The sequence below is a fragment of the Mauremys mutica genome, chromosome 12 (genome assembly GCF_020497125.1).
Source record: "Mauremys mutica isolate MM-2020 ecotype Southern chromosome 12, ASM2049712v1, whole genome shotgun sequence".
NCBI lineage: Eukaryota > Metazoa > Chordata > Testudines > Geoemydidae > Mauremys > Mauremys mutica.
This window is the reverse complement of record NC_059083.1, coordinates 60,949,541-60,970,705: the sequence shown is the minus strand read 5'-3', so window position 1 is coordinate 60,970,705 and position 21,165 is coordinate 60,949,541. Positions and strand designations below refer to the sequence as shown.

The 21,165-nt window shown below is 42.8% G+C and overlaps 1 protein-coding gene across 3 annotated transcripts in view; it reads left to right on the top strand.

Moving 5' to 3' along the window:
* STX8 (syntaxin 8) overlaps positions 1–21,165 on the top strand; it is a 162,256-nt gene that overhangs the window by 26,110 nt on the left and 114,981 nt on the right. For all 3 annotated transcript variants that reach the window (XM_044983249.1, XM_044983248.1, XM_044983247.1), the window contains exons 5-6: positions 11,184–11,308; positions 13,261–13,353. In XM_044983249.1, the coding sequence (XP_044839184.1) occupies positions 11,184–11,308; positions 13,261–13,353 (218 nt within the window). The remainder of the gene's footprint in view (positions 1–11,183; positions 11,309–13,260; positions 13,354–21,165) is intronic.

The following is a 21,165-nucleotide window of genomic DNA, read 5'->3' as shown; positions in this document are numbered from 1 at the left end:
CATCAGTGAAACTATCTCAGCAGTAGCATTAGGAGCTCATAGGCTCATGCACTGCTCCAAAGGGGCACATTTTGCCCCAACCTCTGGAAGAAGTGTATCAGCAGTAACTCGGCAACAGAGCTGCTGCTGTTCCTGAGCTGGGGGCCAGGAGGATGTATCTATTCTCTTTCTACAGGTGCCAGCATGTGGCTAGGGATCACCAGGAGTCTGGTGGGTGTGTCTGGGGAGCCCCCTTTACTCCCTAGACCAGGGGATTACAACCTTCCCCTCTGCCCCCATTTGCAGACCCCTAAAAATTTTCAAATGGAGGTGCAGACCCCTTTGGAAATTAACCTGTGGTCCGTGTACCCCTGCCAGAGACATCTTAGACTGAGAACTGACTGAACAGAATTCAACTAGAAACGTTGCACGTGGTCAGCATGGCATTTGACTCAATGTGAAAAAGGGCACTAACCTGTGAGCTTCTCTAGTAATGACAACACTTCCGGGTTTTGACCTGTAGGTGGGGCATTCACATACTTTTGATCAGACAAACAGAATGCCTTTCTGGGATTTGAAACTTTAGTTTCATAGTCACCTTTTGCGCTTCTCTTGGACATAGTCTGCGGACCCCAGGTTGTAAACCACTGCCTTAGACTTGTATGGGCAGGATAGCAGTGGATGCCTGGTGGTGAGGGGGCGTTACTAGATGAATGCGTTACTAGACGAACCAGCGTGCGACGTGCGTTTCATTGCACCAGAACCTAGGAATATAGACCTGAGCTGGGCCTGAATGAATTATGGTTTTCAGTTATTTGGATGTTAAGCCCAAAGCATGTATCCAAAAAGAATGACGGTGTAAGAAAGAAGGATTGTTTGTGTTAAACACGTAGTGACCTGTGAAATACCAGTGTTATCTTACTTAAGAATTGGGTTGAGGTAATAGAAATAAAGAAAATATGGTCAATTAGGTGCAAGGTGCAGTAAATAATTACCGTATATTCCGGCGTATAAGACGACTTTCTATATTAAAAAACAACCCCCAAAAATCGGGGGTCGTCTTATATGCCGGGTATAAACAGCGGGCGGCTGGGATTTAAAAGGCTCTGTGCTCCCCGCCGCAGCGGGCAGCCCAGAGCCCTCTGACTCCAGGCCGCGGCTGGGATTTAAAAGGCTCTGGGCTCCCCGCCGCAGCGGGCAGCCCAGAGCCCTCTGACTCCAGGCCGCGGCTGGGATTTAAAAGGCTCTGGGCTCCCCGCCGCAGCGGGCAGCCCAGAGCCCTCTGACTCCCGGCCGCGGCTGGGATTTAAAAGGCTCTGTGCTCCCCGCCGCAGCGGGCAGCCCAGAGCCCTCTGACTCCCGGCCACGGCTGGGATTTAAAAGGCTCTGGGCTCCCCGCTGCAGCGGGCAGCCCAGAGCCCTCTGATTCCCTGCCGCGGCTGGGATTTAAAAGGCTCTGGGCTCCCCGCCGCAGCGGGCAGCCCAGAGCCCTCTGATTCCCGGCTGCGGCTGGGATTTAAAAGGCTCTGGGCTCCCCCCCTCGGAAGGGGGGGTCGTCTTATAGGGCGAGTATAGGCCAAAACCTATATTTTAACTGTAAAATTAGGGGGTCGTCTTATACGCCCCGTCGCCTTATACGCCGGAAAATACGGTACCGTAGTTACTGTGATGGTTCTCAGGGCACCCAGGACTGACAGTCACTTTGGTACCTCCAGCAGGAGGGAGTCTGTCTTCTTGTGGCTGGGGGTCAGCTCCCTGACACCCCTCAAGCAGACACTTGGGCTATGCCAGTCCTAAGTCCAGTTTTCAGGTTAACAATAGGGGCACCCCAACCCCCAAATCCCTTAGAATTGTTCCCCTGGGTTATCCAGCCCCTGACACAGGTGACTTTTAGCAGTTACAGATCCTCTGCACCAAAAGGTGCAGCGTGTCCTCAAACTACTGCTCTTGGAACCCACACAGCACTCGAGAGCTTATAATAAAATAAAAGTGAGTGTACTTAGGGAAGAACAAAGATTTAACTAGAAACGAGAGAAAGTGATGGAAGCAACGGGTTGTAATACAAAATGAAATGATAAAATGTGAACTTGGCCGTACACTTACCAATAATTACCTTTTCTATCTAATAATGTAGCTTTCTCCCCAAAGTTCAGTCCTTTGCGGAGCTGGCTGGCTTCACAAGAACAAGGATCCAAAAGTCACTGAAAGCCTCCTGATCCTTAAGGGGTCTCCTCAGTGAAGGGATCCAGAGTGCCCTTCCCTATGCAGTTATACTGAAAAAGTCTTTTGTTATATTCGTAGCTCGAGCAATCTCCTGCCTCCTGTAACCATCCTTTCCACCTCCACATGGTTTTGATCATTTGCAGTTGTCAATGGAAAACCATTGAAGACTGTTCTTGGATGTGACTATTTTTTACTCCAAGTCCATAAAGATTACTTTAGATATATACACATTATTCCTTAAATAGTATCTGTACATACATCTCACAAAGATTGAATCTTGTCAAGATACCAGCTTTCAATGGATACCTCCTTATGTGTTACTCTGTGGATAAATATGCCATAAGAGATGTTTGGTGTAGTGAGTTTCAGGTCTATGGTGAGAATTGTTTGCAAAGAACGGAGCCATGGAGCCTCTGTGTCACAGTTGTATAAGCTTGTTAAAAAGAAATATGGCAAAATAAAATAAGAGGAAAACCTTGATGAAAGGGGTTCAGCCAATAATCCTGACTGGGCCAGAATCTGGGCTTCTGCCCATTACTGACTCATCTGGCTTTAGATAAAGTCCAATAACCAGCAATGACATCACTTGTTTATAGTGTATAAAAAGACAAGCTTTTAGGGGTTTGTCAGAGTTTTTCCTTACTCTCCCATCATGACGTGGAAGGGGTATCTTCCAAGATCAGATTGTAAGTATTTGGCCAATGCTTATAACTATATTGTTGTTAGTATATAAAGTATATGTTTATATGCTTGTATTTTGGATGTAAACAACCACCAAGTGGCCTTTGGACTAATAAAGAAATACTTGTATGGAAAATGAGTTGTGGTAAACCGTAGTAAAATTATTTCCAAAACAGAGGCACATTGCATCCTGCAGTGCTGCAGCCTGCTAAGTTCTGTAAGCTATTCCTGTTCTCTTGTTCGCAACATGGTGTTTTGAAACAGTTACAATTAAATATTGTCAATATTGCATCGATTGCAGATAGTAAAACTGTGGACTTGTGTCTAATCCATTAATTGTGTTATGGGCTCAGACTTGTCCAGAGTCTGGATTTTACATTTAGAGCCAAGTTAACTGGAATATGTAAAATCGCAAGTATGCAAAGGTTTCCCTACGGACTGATTATCTGAGAAGACTCCTGTGCATTGCTTGTTCTAGTCGGTACATAAATTAACCTGAGCTGCTGAAATGTGGTCTTTGAAAAATAAGAAAACACTCCACTCATTTAGGACAGTATTTGGTGTGCTGCTGCTGCACAGGGAGCAGAGGGTGAGGAAATGCTAGAGCATATCCCTAGAGCTGCACTGACATCAATGATGCTGATGCACAAAAAAGGAAATAAACAAAATTCCATGTTAATTTCAAGGTCCTTTAGATATTTTGGGTGTGACAGCTATGGCAATTTCCTTCAATATCTTCGAGAGATCTCACCGTAATACATTTAGGCTCTTTGTGGGCCAGGGATTGTATGTAATTCCACTGGGGAGGGTAACCACAGCTTCTCTGGGAGCTAATGACAGTGGGGTGTGATTAGGAGAATTGTAGCACCACCTGGAGAAGTTGAGATGTAGTAGTTCAAATTGGATTCTCCAGAGACGGACAGACAAGCTGACTCGGGGCCTGCTTTCTGATCCAGCAAACGGACAGGACCTTCTGTCAAGGGAGGGCCCTACTGCTTAGGGAAAGGTTGGAAGGACTGATACTTAGGAGAGCCCAAGGCTGCAGTGGGGGTGACCCTTGGTAAGCTTTTATTGTATGCCAAGGGTTTTTTATTTTTAATAATGCTTTCACCTTAATAGTAAATGTGCTTGCTTACAAAGAGCTTTGTGGTAACTTTTAACTATGGACATATATAGCCTCTGGAGAGAAAGTGTTGTGAAGACATTGACCCCGGGCATAATGAGTCTGGCTTGCTGGGGATATCACAGTCCAGGCAGGGAACTGTGAAGCTTGGAAAACCCAGTCAGGAGAGAGACAGACTCGGGTCTCTGCCTATAAGAGGGGCCTGCTGAGGAGCCGGTGCCTAGTGTGGGTGCCCTCGAGGGACCATGGAGGCGCAGTTGCCCTGACTGTGACACACATGGTGGTAGTGGTGGGAATACTGCAGTTGGTCTTGTTGACAATTCTAAAAGAGGCCAGGGGCTAAACATGGCTGGCGATTGAACTTCTCTCTGTCCCCCAGTCAAATCCATGACATATTGGCAGGTCAGTGGAGAGGAAGCATGTGTTGCTGCTGCTCATGCTGAACATTTTATGGGGATAGAGGACATCAATTTTCCATGCTGTTAAACTAACGACTTTATTGACAGGAGATTCCTTTAGAAACATTGCTTTGGATTTCTTTTTAAGTGCCCATTTTGGAGTTTAGTAGACCAGATTTCACTTTAAATCTGAAAGTTAGCTTTACCCTCCTCCCTAACAAAGAGCCACACATAAAGTTTTAAAGATCTAGCTGGGACACACTTTTCTGATTCTGTACCAGCTTTTTGTATCTAATGCATCTCTGATGTGACAGCCCAAATTTTCAGAAGTCTGTCCTTTTTTTTTTTTAAACAGCCGTTCCCTTCATTAACCTTCTTGCACCAGTGATCACATATTTATCGTCCCCACGGCATATAATTGTGAAGGTTTTACCAAAATTAATCTCCGTTTATATTTGGTCACCATTCAGTGAGCTTACAGCCTTTGAAAATTGCTGTAATGCTGTTTCACGTTGTGTAGTACAGTGGCCTTAATACTCTTAATGTTTATTCTAAGTGACAGTTTGGGCCAGAATGCAGAGCAGGGCATTACATTATTTAGTGTAGCATTAGTTTATCTTCCGGGGTTGTCAGCCTTAATCAGGATGCAACTAGAATTTTCTAGAGGAGCGGTGGTGCTGTTTACTTGACTCTTTGAATGGGGTCATCTTTATTGCAGAGAGCTCATTTTCTCTCCATTTAAACATTATCTTTCATTGGTTTTCAATGGATACGTGTCTCCACCATGACTTCTCCTTGTAGAGTGATCTATGCAAGTTCCTACACTCTATCCATACTAAGGAAGCAGACATCCAGAAGTCGTCATCAGAGAAGACGCTCCACAACATTTGTATACAGGAAGTGAATACTGTCTGCAGCTGAAAAGCAGGGTGATTTTTAGTAAGGCAGAGTATTTACCCAAGCTGGAGTTGGTCCAAAGCACAGGATTTTTGCCCAGGTTCTTGTAAAACATAATGGTCACAAGTAGTCAGGATTGCAGTTATGTATTTATGTTTTTAATAAAGAGAAAATCAAAAGAATGCTTGAAACACACAGAAAAATAAGTCGAAGGAACTGCCTTTTTAGCCCTCAAACTTCTGATTGGGTCTTCAAGCTCATTACTACTATTAGTACTCATTAGCCTCAGAAAAACTGGCACTAGGAGAGCAATTTTCATGGCAGCTCTAAACCTTTGCTCCATAGTTTCAGTTGGCTTTTAGGTTTCTTTGAATTGGCAGCCATTGAGCAAGCTTTCCTACTCTGGTCTGCTTCTGTGTCTGGACTTGCTGCTGCATTTTTTGCCTTGGGGTCATTTGTTGGTCCAAGACTCAACAAATGAAATGTGCTGGGTTTGTGTTAAGACTAAATGTCCATTGTGATGGGAACTGAGACTAATAAACTCACTTCACTTGTGACCAGACAACATGGTAAGGCTAGTGCTGGAACCGAGTGTGCTGTCTGGTTTCAGAAGTAGTCCTCTAAATGTGAATAAAGGAGGAGTTGCTTATCTCCAGTGCAGAGAAGCTTAGGTGGACATCCACAGATTGACTATGTCACAGATTCATTTCGTGAATGGAAAAAGAATGGATTGAAAAAACAGAGAGAAGCCATCGTTACAGCCATTACCTCAGGTGTGATTTCGCAGATGACTGTTCCCTCTAAAGAACAATTTTCCTTTTGAAAGAAGGAGGAGTGAGAGTGCTGTCTCAGAGGAAGGGACTGTAAATTCCAGGCTCCTGGCTTCGGCATTGCTGTGGTCCAAAGCATGGACATGCTTTTAGTGGGTGTTCACCCATTTTACTTGAGATCCTTGGAGAAAGGCTCTGCAGAAGGGCAAATGATGACATAAAAAGGGGATCCAGATTTGTTCTTGATGTTAATATACTGGGTTAAACAAAATGTGATTTCGACTTCCTGGAGCATGATTATCATGGTGTGTGCTTCAGTGCTTGTCTACTCAGGAAAGTTATACCAGTATGAGTTAAGGTGTGAATTTAAACGAATGTAGTTATACAGTGTAACTCCTGTGAGGAGAGACTTATTCCAGTATGACTGTGCCTTTTCTGTTTGATTCGGTTTAGTTTCTGTTTCTTTGAATGGTGCTTAAGCTAAACCAATCTCTTATTCTGTCCATATGGGGAGCTCATTGTGATAACTATATGTGCATAACTGGTAAAACTTTCCTGTGTAGACAAGCCTGTAGTGGCCAACATTTTGTGTTGTGTGGTAGTGGGAATATTATCTGAGTGGCCTTGCTCCACCCTTCCAGTCATCTGCAGCAGAACCTGTTCAGGGTGATTTAGGAAGGGAATACTGTTGGAACCTCTGTGATGACAGGGAGGCCCAGAAAAAAAGATGGATATGTCCAACTAGGTAATTCCCAGAGTATCTCCCTGTTACTGCAGAGTTATTCTTTATAGCTTAGTTTTATGAGCCAAGCAACAAGGCTTCCACTACTTCCTTTGAGAGACTGTTTCACAGCCTAATCAATCTCACTGTCAAGAAGTATTACAGGCTAGTGGATTTCAAAAGTGACTTTCACATTGGTATGTCAAATGAAAGATTACTTGTGTGTCACATGCACACGAACCTTGTGACTTGAGACTCCAAGCATCTTGGGGTGTGATAAATTCCATATTCTCATTGCTTACACTCAAAGGGAAAAGGGGGTATGGAGAAGGATGGAGAAATAACTGAAGGCTATCGCTGTTCTTTTGATATGGAAGGGAACTGGCTTGTTTTTCAAGAGCACATTTACTTCAGTTACATCTGATTTTTCTCAGTTACTTTGCCAACACTGTTTACCATATTCATGCTCTAGTCTGCTCCAATGAAAGTCAGTGGACTGAGGATTAGGCCATTTATCTTTAGGTCAGTCCGGCGGGGTAGTAGCAGCACAGTGTTCTGTCGTGGGGAGTTTTTCAGTTTGAGATGTAGGCTCGTTCTTTGCTCCTGTGCTGGTGGGATCTGGGAGGCATTCAGCCCCTATGACTGAGGCAGCACCTTCTGTATTGGCCACTCAGTGTCAGGAGCAGTTTTGGTGGGCAGCTCTCCTTGGCTGGAGAGGTGCCTGATGAGGACCTTAGTGGGGTGTAAAAGTATAAATTGGTGGTGTTAGTATATCACCCAGGCTTGAAGGAGCTTCTTGGGCAATCTGGTGTCTTTTATACTTTAAATCCATAAATACTGTTCTGATAACCAGGAACTGCCTGAAATGTGAATTAATCACCTACACTGGCATGTGGTGTGTATAAATGAGAGCACACACTCAGTGGACCACTGTGCTGCTTACATTCAATATGAATCTGTGACTCCAAGCTGAGGTGCTCCAAACATTGCAAAGAGCTAGTGTATCTTCAAGGGAATGTTCAATTAATCACTCGGCCAATTGTCATTTGACCCAGGTTTTGTTTATCATTCAGTCTTGCTGATCATTCTTCTAAAGCTGGTAAGCCTTAATGTGTGGCCTTGGTCTAAAGTAAGCACTGGTTGACTAATCTAAGTTACTTGGGAAGTTTTATAAGAATTGTCAGTGAAACAATGCCTTCGGAAAGATAAGCCTCTACTTGTTAAGCAATGACACAGCCCCCTGATTTTAAACCCCCTCATCTTTTATATTTGGGCGCATTGCTAAGCCTTATAATTAGTTAAATCTGCTCCTATAATCAAAAGCTATCTACACACTCCACTGCTCTGTGACGATTTCAAAGATTCAACTTGGCGGAGGCAGTGGGTGGCTAATTGGATAAGCTTTAATCTTCACACCACCAAAGCGAAACATGGTAAGATCAGAGGAAGTAGGAAGTTATGCGGTACTGTGTGGGAAGGTAGTTACCAAACATGTCAAAAAGATTATTGTAACAAGCAGACCAGTTGTCTTAACCAAAACTACAAGAATAAGGTGGATTATTAGAAGAGAGACAGTGCCACAAATTGTTCCAAATTTGCTTGCATTAGCTTTTTAAAATGGCAAATATATTTGGATTCTTGCTTGCTGGGCTGCCAGAGTGGAGAGCTTTACATATTACTGTCAAAATAAAATGAGAGGATCAGATTAGAAGTCATTACCCTTTTTTTATTGTGGGTATTCTCACTTTGAGCAACCAAGCAGAGTAGTTTTTAAAAGTCTTTAGATTCTCAAAAGTGTGGTGCTTTCATTTTATTGGGATCTGCGAAGAGGGTAGCAGTGACTGAGCTTGATGTGAACTACATGGGGTACTTTAGGTTTCATTATTGCATTCTGGAGTTAATCTAGAAATGTTTTTTCATGGTTTATATATCCCTGTGAAATAAAACTTGATTCACAATCATGTCAATAAATATACATAAGTTTGTATGGAGGCTTAAAAGCTGAAATACAGTGATAATCCAAACCACCAACCATTCTAAACATGTTTGAAAGCAAGGCAATGATTACAGCCATAAACCAAACTGTTTTCCGCTCTGCAATATGTAAATTTCTAGCATGGTCAGTACAGTTAAGTGAGAGATCATAAAATAGAATAAGCGCTTCTTAGTCCTGGATGAGCACAATTCATTATCTAATCCTGGCAAATTCTTTACTTTCAACAAAAGATAGTTTGATAAATATTGAAACTTTTATAAGTGAGAGCCGGTGTTAAGTGTGTTCTCAAGTTTAATTTTGACAGAGGATGTCATATGAAATATAAAGTATGGCAGATAAATGCAAAAGGAATATGTGTGTATGTGTAGCCTTGATTTTATATGGAACTAGGGTGAACAGATGTCCTGATTTTGTAGGGACAGTCCCAATTTTTGGGTCTTTTTCTTATATAGGTTCCTATTACCCCCCACCCCCTGTCCCGATTTTTCACATTTGCTGTCTGGTCACCCTATAGGGAGCTGTTAATTCACGCTGAGAAGGGATGTTAAAATATTTTACAGCAGTGGTGATTCCATTCTTAGCCAGCAGATGTCTCTAGCTTACTGTAAATCCTCACTGAATGGCTAGACGCCACTCCTGAGTTTTGCTGAAATGAATGACCGTTCTGCAGTGTTCTGTGGCAAAACCCTTCACCGAAAACATACAACTCATTTTGGTTACTTTCTCTGGTATTTTGTTCAGTTAATTTATTTTGTTTGATTTATAGAAGTCACAAAACCTGTGCAAGCATGCAAGTTTGAACTGTACATCGTTCGTTGCATGAACTAATGCAGATTTTTTATTTCTAATCCTACCCGAAGTTGTAAAGTGTTCAGATTATTTGAGGAAGAGACACTTGAAAGACCTCCTGAGGCTTTTGGGGTGGAGAGTTGGGTAGAGTAGAATTTTAGAAATGTCCTGACTGTTCCTTCATTTTAGCTTAGTATACTATCGGTGAGGGTGCAGGAAGGATCTCTATGTACCCAGTCCTGCAATCTGTGCACACAGCAAACTCCCATAATTTAAACTGGGAGTTTGGGTGCAGGAGGACTGCAGACTGTATTATATATGCTTTCCATACCAGTCAACCAATATTCAGTTGAAAGTAGGGGATCCAGAAATCCGTTATCATTGAGTAAATATTTAAGCAGAGAGACTTTTTAATGTTACTGCTTTAATTTATATAACTTAACCAAAAGGGCACCCTAACATTTTTTTCCATTGTAACCAGGAAAACACTTGTAATGCTATAGCTCAGTGGTTCTCAACCAGGGGTCCAGAGCTCCCAAGGGGGCCACAAGCAGGTTAATGGGGGTCTGCCAAGCAGGGCCAGCATTACTCACTTGGGCCCAGGGTACAAAGCTGAAGCCCCACTGCATGGGGGCTGAAGCCTGGAGCCCTGAGCCCCACCAGCCCGGGCTGAAGCCAAAGCCTGAGCAATGTAGCTTTGCAGAGCCCCCTGTAGGATGGAGCTCCAGGCAGTTTCCCTGCTTGCTATCCCCTAATGTGGGTCCTGACTTTTATATGCAGAAAACCAGTTATTGTGACACGGGCGGGCCATGGAGTTTTTATAGCATGTTGGGTGGGCCTCAGAAAGAGAAAAGGTTGAAAACCCCTGCTATAGCTAGCAGCCATAAGTCATTCTTTTTCTTTTTTTAATAAAATTGATTACTGTTCCGATTAAAAGTGGGATTGTCTGATTTCTTGCGTCCACATATGTGAAACCAAAAAATGCAGAGAAGTCATTGTCTGACTTCCTTCTCCACACTTGCTTTTTTGAAATGCAGAAATTTGTCACTTACCAGTGCACTTGTTTAATCTATAGCTGTACTAGTGAACTGAGCCATTGTGTTGTTAGGGGTATGCATACAGTACAGTACCATTTGAGTCTTAGAACTCTGCATCTTGATTGAAAAATAAAATATTTATTCTTTACCCTATGGGGAAAAAGGGGAATGAATATCTTTATTTATAGATATATATCAGTATTTTTTCATTGTGTAACAGTAGTCACAGTATTATGTTGTCTTGTGTGCTTAACATGCAAGCAATGTAGTTAGATGTATATACTACCCAGTGTCCTAGAGAAACATGGTAATAGTATCTGCTACAAGATCATAATCTCACTCCCTTTTCTTCAGGTGGTGTAATGTACCCTGTAAGGTATTTTGTCGTAATAGCTCAGAAATTGTTCTCTGGCTAATGTGTTTTGGGGGGTGGAATTGCACACAGCATGGCAAGTGAATGTCTTGCAGCTTCATGATTACAAGCCAGTTGCTTGTGAGACAAATTGTAGAGGAAACAGGTTTTATTTAGAGGAATTATTTTAAACTTAAAAAAACCCAACCATTTTCAGATCTAACCTAATGACTGGAGGGGTGAAACGAGGTGTGACCAACCCATGGCTTCTGGAAGAGACGGAGGAAACCAGCGGGCTTGGCTTTGGTGAGATCAAACAGCAGCAGCAGAGGATCATACAAGGTATAAGCTTCTCTTTATTTTTGTGTAATATAATATAATAATATATGGAGATATACCTATCTCATAGAACTGGAAGGGACCCTGAAAGGTCATTGAGTCCAGCCTAACTTTAAGCATGTCACTAGTCTCATTGACTTCCACTAAGGCCCCTGCTAGTAGTATTGACTTCAATGGAACAATATGCATGTTTAAGGTTAGGCATGCTCTAGTGCTTTGACTCCTGGCCTTACTAGATGAGAATTGATTTATAATGACAATATCTGTTTTATTCCTTGAAGCTGGATTTTCAAAGGGCCCTTATGGGTTGAGCACTCAAATCTGACTGGGAACTGGGCACCTCACTCCCAGCCTGCGTGCATTAGCTGGCACACGAAGGACACTATACTCGTAATTGTCTGAATAGCACGGGGTCACAGATTGCATTTGGATAAGTGAGAGGGCAGCAACCATTTGATCATTCAGCAACGAGGTGACCTCGCCCACAGCTGGAGGTTCGTCCTGTTCTTCCCAGTCCTCACTGGGGGTCTCTGCTCTGCCTCTCTCACTCACTCCCGTGACAGCAGGGCTGCAGATGGCACCCTGCGCTGCTGCAGGAGTCATTCAGCAGCAGGGTGGCCTCCCCTTGGCCAGGGGCTCATCTTCCTCTGCCGCCTCCTCGCAGTCCTGGCCAAGGGTCTCTGCTCTATTAGCTGAACCTCTGCTTTATCTAAACCCTTTCTTGTTCCCCAGAACGAGAGCGACATGGGGGACAGAGAAGGGGTTCGGATAATAGGGTTTGGGATAGGCAGGAGCATGCTGTAATACTGTATGTAATTCAGTGTTTAACGTTGTTGAGGATGGTCAAATGAAATAAATCTCTAGGTAGTCAAGTTTTATTTTAATCACCATATGAACTGGTGTGTAGAGTTACAGGGCAGGAGAATTGCATCAACTCTATTTTGACTGTTCAGGAGTCAGCTTGAAACACTGCTGACATATGGTGGGTATTAAACTTATCCGAGTGTGTGTGGGTGCGGGTGTGTGCGCATGTACAGGCGGGGGGACACACACAGGCTGGAGAGGTTCTTTGTTAGGTGGGATGTTGGGCATTCAGCACTCTAGAAGGCAAACAGACTGGACGTACAGATCAACATTTTGACCTCTGATTCTCTGGCTGCAGCTTAGCAATATCTGGCTCTTCACGCAGCCTCACCCTACATAGTGTTTTTTGCCTTTCAGCAAGTGGTTAACCACAGCAGTTCTTGCTTGCAACATCCTTTTTAATGCCACTTGTGGGCCTCCTGTGTAGTGAGAGCTGCAAAGCACAACTGAGCTGCGTTTTCAGGGCTGCATGGGGCCTCCAGACTGGACTAAGAGTGTGTGCCACAGGTGGGGATTGGGGAGCCTTGACAGAGCTATGTGGGGACATTTTGAATTGTAGCTGCCCTCTTTATATCTGGCTCTGTTAATGCTCTTGGTCTCTCTCTTGCACACATGCTATATTCTCTTTCAGCTTTAAAAAACCTATTTGAATTCCTTGGTGCTTGCATCACCTGTTTGTCTTTTAGTCATGTTAAAACCTCCTTGGAAAATCAAAAAGGGTAATCAAGGGCCTATATATGTGTGCCAGAAATTCCAGGGCATTTATGGTTGAGTAACAGCTGTATGTTCAGTTTCTGGATTTTTTGGGACTCAGCTGATTATCCTGACCAGAGCAGAAAAATTAATTACCCATCATTCACATTATTTTTATTATCTAAAATATGCTGCTGCAATAGGAATTCATTGTCATGCTGGTGATGTCTCTCTTTGTTAATGTAGTTTAACTCTCTTTACACACACAGCAGATCTTTGCTCCCTTGCATGTCTTCTGGCATAGTTTAACACTCTGGATTAGCTTGCATCCTTTAAAACCACTGCTGATACGCCATGCTGCATCCTGTAATGTATTTTATTTCCTTGTTTCTGCGCAGAGCAAGATGCTGGGCTGGATGCTCTCTCCTCAGTCTTATCAAGGCAAAAACAAATGGGGCAGGAAATCGGAAATGAGCTGGAGGAACAGAATGGTAAGAACAGCAAAAGTTAATTTAATAAATGGAAAAATCATGGTTTTTCTAGCTTATCAAGTTTATTGTAGGCCCTACGGGAAATGCGCAGTACACTGCTGCTATTCAAACAGTAGCAAGACAATACTGTGAGGGGTTTTGTATCAATAACTGTTTCATCAGTCGATAAACTAGTTGATTTATTTTGTTATGCTACTTTCCTTCTTGTAAACAATGTACAGGATCCGACGTTTAATGTATTCAGGGCCATCCATAAAGGAAAGAATTAGCTAGTTAGGTTACTTGCAAAAAGATGTGTCTTAGCACGTATGGATACCAGCAGCATCTTGTGTGACAGTAATGTGTGAATAACTTAACTTTTCGTTGTCTTTTATTTGCTCTTGGATCCCATTAGAGTTCTTTCTCTCTTGGTCTCATTAAAATCTTTTGCCTTTTGTTATTAATTAAATGGGAATGTCTGTGGCCAGTGATTAAAGAACAGACATATTATGTTATACAAGTGATTTGGATCTTGAGGATTTCATGAAATCAAAGGTAGGATCAAATTAAGTGAAGTACGGGGATCTGTAAATCTATCTTTTCTTTAGGTTATGGTGTCTAACTGGTAAAGCTGATCAGATAAGCCCCTTGGGCCTGGGACCATCTTTTTGTTCTGGGTTTGTGCAGCACCTAACACAATGGGAGTCCTGGTCCATGATTGGGACTCCTAGGCGCTAGGTAATACAAATAATAAAAAATCTGCTGTTTAAAGATGCTATGCCATCAACTTAATGGTCCAAATGACCTGAACTGAATCCTCTGAGAGCAGATCTTCTGGTTTCGCTCATTCCTCACAATATAGTAATGGCTGAGTTAGAACTTTGAAAACACTGCCAGTCTTCTCTGGTATGAAGATTTGATCCATGTGGGCTGTCATTGGGCAGTACTGTATCTAACCACTGAGGAGGCAAAGACCTCTTTACTTGCCAATTAACTATGTACTTCAGTCTGCCTCCTCCTAGAATCGGTGTTCTTCCCTATATTTTGTCAGATGTGATATTAAGTGAACATTTCCTATTAATGTTTAGAGAATATAAATCACAACTGGGTAGCCTCCATCCCAGCTCCCTGAGAAGTACCTTTCCCATGCTTGTCTGACATCCTCTCTCTGACCAAACCAGGGATTTGTATCCATTGATTTGAATATGTTGCCGTTTACTCATCCTCCATATTAGGAAATAGCCTTATGCAAACAAAGAAATTAGGAAAAGATGCTCAGCATAATTAAGTCCCCTCTGCCCCATGTGGATAAAGACATTTTCAATTAAATATCTAATTTCATGAGTCTTATTTTAAATTATGCATTTTTTTTTTAAAATACAAACCAAAACACATTTATTTTTCTGTTTTTTACCCTCAAGTAACAGAATTCTCAGGAGAGGTCAGTTTTCCAGTTCTGAGTGAAACATCAGTCTTTGACATCTTGTAATCTGGAGCATGATCTATGTTCTTTTTAAACATGGAGGGGTCTCCAAAATCTTCTGTCTGTGTTTTCTCCTATGCAGCTTTGGGGCTCTGTAGTGTTGGTAAGAGTAAGTGTACCCCATAGCACTTTTTGTGTAAAACTCTTTCTAAACAATGCAGCCTCAAAACATCTTGATGAAGTAGACAGGTAATTTAAACCTATTTTTTCAGATTGAGAAACTGAGGCACAGATTGGTTTGACTTGTCCTAGAGTATCGTAGAACCCCAGGAGTTCTGACTTCCAGTCCCTTCTGCTAGCTCAGGGTTGGGCAAACTACAGCCCGGGGGCCACATCCGGCCCTTCGGATATTTTAATCCGGCCCTTGAGCTCCTGCCAGGAAGTGGGGTTGGGGGCTTGCTCTGCAAGGCTCCTGGAGACAGCGGCACGCCCCTCCTCGCCCCCCCCCCAGCTCCTATGTGTAGGGACAGCCAGGGGACTCTGCACGCTGCCACCTCCCCAAGCGCCACCCCCACAGCTCCCATTGGCCAGCACATGGCCCAATGGGAGCTGCAGGGGCAGCACCTGTGAATGGGGCAGTGCACAGAGCTGCCTGGCCGTGCCTCCACATAGAAGCTGGAGCGGGGACATGCCACTGCTTCTGGGAGATGCTTGAGGTAATTGCCACCCAGAGCCTGCACCCCCGCCCCACTTCCACGCCCTCACCCTCTGCCCCAGCCCTGATCCCCCTCCTGCCCTCCAGACCCCTCAGTCCCACCCTCCTGCACCCCAGAGCCTACACCCAGAGCCCTCACCCCCCACCTGCACCCCAGCCTGGAGCCCCCTCCCACACCCTGAACTCCTCATTTCTGGCCTCACCTTCGAGCCCGCACCCCCAGCTGGAGCCCTCAGTCTCTCCCGTACCCCAACCCCCAATTTCGTGAGCATTCACGGCCCACCATACAATTTCCATACCCAGATGTGGCCCTCGGGCCCAAAAGTTTGCTCACCCCTGCTCTAGCTATTCAACAACACTGCTTCAAATGCCAGTAAAAATGACAACCATTGCCCAAAAGTTCCAAGTGATAAATGATGACCATCACCCACTTGTTGCTTATCTCCCAGAAGATTTGACCAGATTCCATGTGTGAAGGGAGAATGCTAAAACTGCCTGTCAGTCTCTGTTCATTATCTTACAATCACCATGGTAACCTGGCATTTATATAGCACACTTCAGCTGTTGATTTCAAAGCACTTTGCAAAAGTGGGGAAATTGAGGCACTGAGCAAGTGACTTAGCTTCTCTCTGTGACTCAGTGGCAAAGCTGAACTCCCATGCTTTATTTTCAACCTTATGCTTCTTCCCATGGCATGGGGCACGGTAGCTGGCCATTCCATGCCTCTGGCCCACTGGAAAAGCTGAAATCCCTTGCATGTATTATCCAGTGGCTTCCTTCCCCTTTACCCGTTGTATTTTGGTTACTGTATGTAACTCTCAACAGACTTTTCTCTCACACTTTGCCAATATTTGGTCACTATTATACAGTCAAAATGGACAAGCGTAACTGCCCCTGTAATCTCCATTGTATTCAAAATCTTTTCCTCCTTAAGACTGAGTGGTGATGGCATCATACATACTTTGATGACGCAGGGGTAGTTCATCTTCCTTCAATGCTGAATCAATATTTTTGTACTGGAGTCAAAATTTCTATCAAACTTCTATGGGAAGCTCATTTTCAGGATCACTAAGCTAGTCTGTTTTGGGAGTTCCTGCTTCCTAGAACTAGGCTGAGGTCTGTTCCTCATTTGTAAATGATTTGAATTAAATATTTTGTCATTAAAACTTCAGCTGCCTTATAATTGATCTAGCCTCTGACAATCGCACTGGCCCACCTCTCTGAATGTTTGTTGGTTAACCATTTCCCAAGCAGCCTAAGTTTGTAGGCAAAACCACTGTTGCTAACTGCTCTCTTCCAGCAGCAGCTCAGTCTGCTCTGCTAAGGTTTGGGCTCTTTCTAGTTCATTAGCAATGGCCTGCAGGTATTTTTTCCTTTAGTTTAAAGCCCGTTGTGTAGCAATGCAATAAGAGGTGCTCCAGCCCCAGAGAGTACTATAGGCATCCCAGACAATTGTTGAAGCTATTCCCTAATCGTGGTTCATACATGTAAATGCTATTGTGTTTGCTTGTCTGACCAAAGATGATTAAATGTCATCTTTGGAAAGATGGTCTCTTGCCTAGGTCTGACCAAGCTGCTGAAGATAGTAATGCATCCAGGATTCTTAAGAGTCTTGTGGCATATTGTAATTTGGATCACCTTGGGAGGTGGGGAGAGGAGTAGGGGGAGGTGCTAAGTATGTTCTTGCCAAGATTGCGCTTACAAGGAATAAATCTAGATCTGCTATCAGTCACAGGGCCTCTGTGATCAGACATCTTGATTTCATTGGGGCACTCCTTGAGTTTTAATGGGATTTCACGTCATTCCTTACCCAAGAACTATGGTAATCAGTATTCTAGAAATAGGGTGTTTGCCAGCTGGACCGTATCCCTAGGATTGCTTTTCTGATTTGCTTGGACATCCAGTGCGTGCATGTTATTTTGTGGGAAGCTGCAGTGGAGAACAAAACAAACGGTACCAAGAGAAGTTACTTTTGCTGATGTTCAAAGAATAGACCTAGGATTCTGATCACCTTGGTTAGCAGTGGGAGGGGTGGGAGATAAATGATGAGTTCCCATCATTAGTTCCAACGTTGGCCTTGGAAAATTTTCTTCACGTACTCTTATATTTGTGATATGGAAGAAGAAAAGCATGGAATAGATCAAGTAAGTAGCCTTTGGCCCTTTTGATGAGGCAATCACAATGCAATAATTTTTGGGGAATGCTTTCAGAAACTGAATGCTGTTTGTTTTACCCTCCTAGAGATGTTATTTTTCACTGTGGGATACTCATATGAGTGTACAGTATTGCAAATATACATTATTTAAAGTGGACAGAGGGTTATCTGTGTTTGCAGCTAGTGTTTTTATTAGTGAGGAGAATCTTCTAAATGCTGTGGATCTCTATATGAATAGCCACTATGTTGTTAACTGAAAAGTTCCAAAGGATTTTTTTCTGAAGAATTGATCTGTCTTAATTATCTTAAGTTAACTTAACAGAGAACACCTCTGCGTAATTGAAAGTTAAGGAATGTTAAGGATCAAATTTCCAAAAAGGAAAAAGCTTGGAAATTCAGAGTTAAGGTTTTTATAAACATAACATTTGCCCATGTACCTACAATTTTGTGCACCTATCCATGGGGCAAAGGGACAAATTCTCTACTAGTGTAAATACAGGGGCTTCAGTAGAGCTATGCTAACAGAGAATTTGGCCCAGAATTATGTCTGTAACTACCGCAGTTACTGTCTGCGCTTATCACCTCCCCTTTATCAACAGTAATGGAAAATGTTATAATTGGAACTTTAACAATGTTGCTGCTGTTGCAAGAACCAGAATAGAATCAAGCTTTATGTCTGGATCGTTGCAGAGCCCATCCAGCTAATGGGACTAATCAGTACTAGAATACATGCAGTGAATCCTCAAATGGATGGGTCAGGATTGATGATAGGAAATAGGTTCATTTTTTCCTCTTGGTAACCAGTCCAGATCCAGGTTTATTAGTCAGCAAAGGCTATTACCATTTTCAGATGTGTATGAAATGGATCAGTCTACAAGGTCCCAGTTGATACTAATTAACTGCCAGTCTGACCCTGTGGATTGAATGGGAATTAAGACTGACATAGATTCTTTGTTGACTCAGCTTGGTGGGACAGTGTGGAGAAAAGTCCCTGCTGCTGCCTCTCCTGTACCCATTCTGTAGACAAATAGGATGGCAGTCTTGAGGGTTGTCGATCCAACACTTTCCATTATAATTAAATCCGCTCCTTATAACTGAACCAGTCTGCTGTCTCTGAAAGCTGTAGGGCTATTTATTGCTGAGACGCTTCACTACAATGGTGATGGATGCTGTTGAAATGCTGAATGTAGAGGGAAATGAGCACTTGATTTTTCATCAGTAGGATTTTCAAGGCCTGTAACTAGCCTGGCGCACAATATAGCATGTGTATGTCTCAGAAATGGCTCTGTCTAGCACATGATTATTAATGACTAGAATTATAGTAGAGGCCTTAGCTGAAATTAGGGCTGTACATATACCTAGTAAGAGACAGTCCCTGTTCTAAAGATCTTACAATCTAAATAAGACAAGGTGTGGGGGTGGGGGAAGAAAGGAACTATTATCTGTGGCACAGAGAGATTAAGTGACTTGTCCAAACTCATACAGGAAATTGAGACAGAGTTGGGAATTGAACCCAGACCTCCTGAGTCCCAGTTCCATATCTTTACCAGAAGCCCATCCTTCCTTTCTGATACAGTTTTTTCCCTCTCATCCAGCAAACATTTGTGTGATGAACTAGCTCCCTTTACAGGTTGTTTTCATGGCTATTGTACACAGTAGAACCTCAGAGTTACAAACTGACCAGTCAACCACACACCTCATTTGGAACCAGAAGTACACAATCAGGCAGCAGCAGAGACCAAAAAATATTAAGCAAATACAGTGTAATACTGTGTTAAATTGGCAAAGAGTTCTGTGGCACCTTATAGACTAACAAACGTATTGGAGCATGAGCTTTCGTGGGTGAATACCCACTTCGTCGGATGCATGTCATACTGTGTTAAATGTAAACTATTAAAAAACGGGGGGGGGCGCAGAGCATTTTTCTTCTGTATAGTAAAGTTTCGAAGCTGTATCAAGTCAGTGTTCAGTTTTAAACTTTTGACAGAACAACCGTAACTTTTGTTCAGAGTTACAAACATTTCAGAGTTATGAACAACCTCCGTTCCCGAGATGTTCGTAACTCAACAGTTCTACAGTAATTAGAAAGTGGAATCCTGCAGTGGTTTTACATTTCTGAATATTAAGAGCATTATTTTATAGTCAAAACCAATTAGCATTGTATACAGAGAATATGTCTGAGCTCTGAATACCAAAAAATTGTGGTTGGGGGTATTATCTCATTGTTAGCATTAGCTTGGTAAATAAGGAATGATTTTAAGATATTCTTAACTTTTAAAATGTTAACAATCTTGTTTAAACGATATTTGTTTCCTTCGTTTAGGGTCTGATCCTGCAAAACATGGAGTTTCTTCTGAAAGGGGTTGAGTTCTCTCAGCTTCCCTTATCACTGGGATTTGAGGGTGTTCAGGAGCTGCTCAGCACCTTTCAGGATCAGACTTCAAATAATCTCTTGAGAGGCACATGGTTCTAATGTTGAAGTTTAAAATAACCATAACCCATGGAGTGACTGACCTCAGGCAGCAGTTAATTTTTATCTAGCCTCCCTGAGCTTACAGTCTGAGAGCAGAATTGCCTTCTGTTTAATTACGGAATCGTTCTGTATCTTAATGTGTATTGTTTAATTAGAACTAACGTGATATGGGGAAAAAAATTGACACCCTGTGTCAGAGAATTTTTTGTTCTGAATCATCTCATTAACAGAATACACAATCTCAATATAAGAAATGTCAGAATTAAGGTTGCCAGGTCCCCTTGTGCATATGCATTATGATAGTCTTTAATAACATGGTCACTTATTTTTTTTTTTTCCATAGGATCCCTTTCTCATTCAGTGTTCAGGATGGATGGTGCTCACTGAAAGAGCAGCTATTTGTGGTATCTGTTTTAGCCTCATTGTTAAATGGGTGGCCCCACATATCCGATTGCTTCCAAAACATTAATACATTTATTTTCAAGGAATATCAGTGAGGTGAGGAGGTGGTACTATTCCAGTTTTACAGATAAATTAAGATCAGAAGTGTCCACCAATTTTGGGTGCCCAGTTTGAGATGTTTGGGACCTGAATTTTTCATGGTGCTTAAATGGTTAGCTGTTATGTTCAAAGCACAGCTCCCATTGACTTCAGCTTGCAACTATGGGTGCTTGGTGCTTCAGCCAGTCAGATCTATGTTTTCAAGGTGGGGACCCAGCGAATGAGGAACACACAATTAGTGACCACCTGTGAAAAGTTTGGTTTAAGTGATGTGCCTAGCAACACACAGGAACTCTGTGGCAGAGGCAGGAGAAGAATCCAGTTCTCCCTGTCACTACACAACTGTCTTAACCACAAGACCATCCTTTCTTTTCCTGCAGCCCCCCTCCACTCATATTACACATACCCACACATACATCACTACCTCGATATAACGCCACCTGATATAACACGAATTTGGATATAACGCGGTAAAGCAGTGCTCCAGGGGGGCGGGGCTGCGCACTCTGGTGGATCAAAGCAAGTTTAATATAACACAAGTTTCACCTATAACGCAGTAAGCTTTT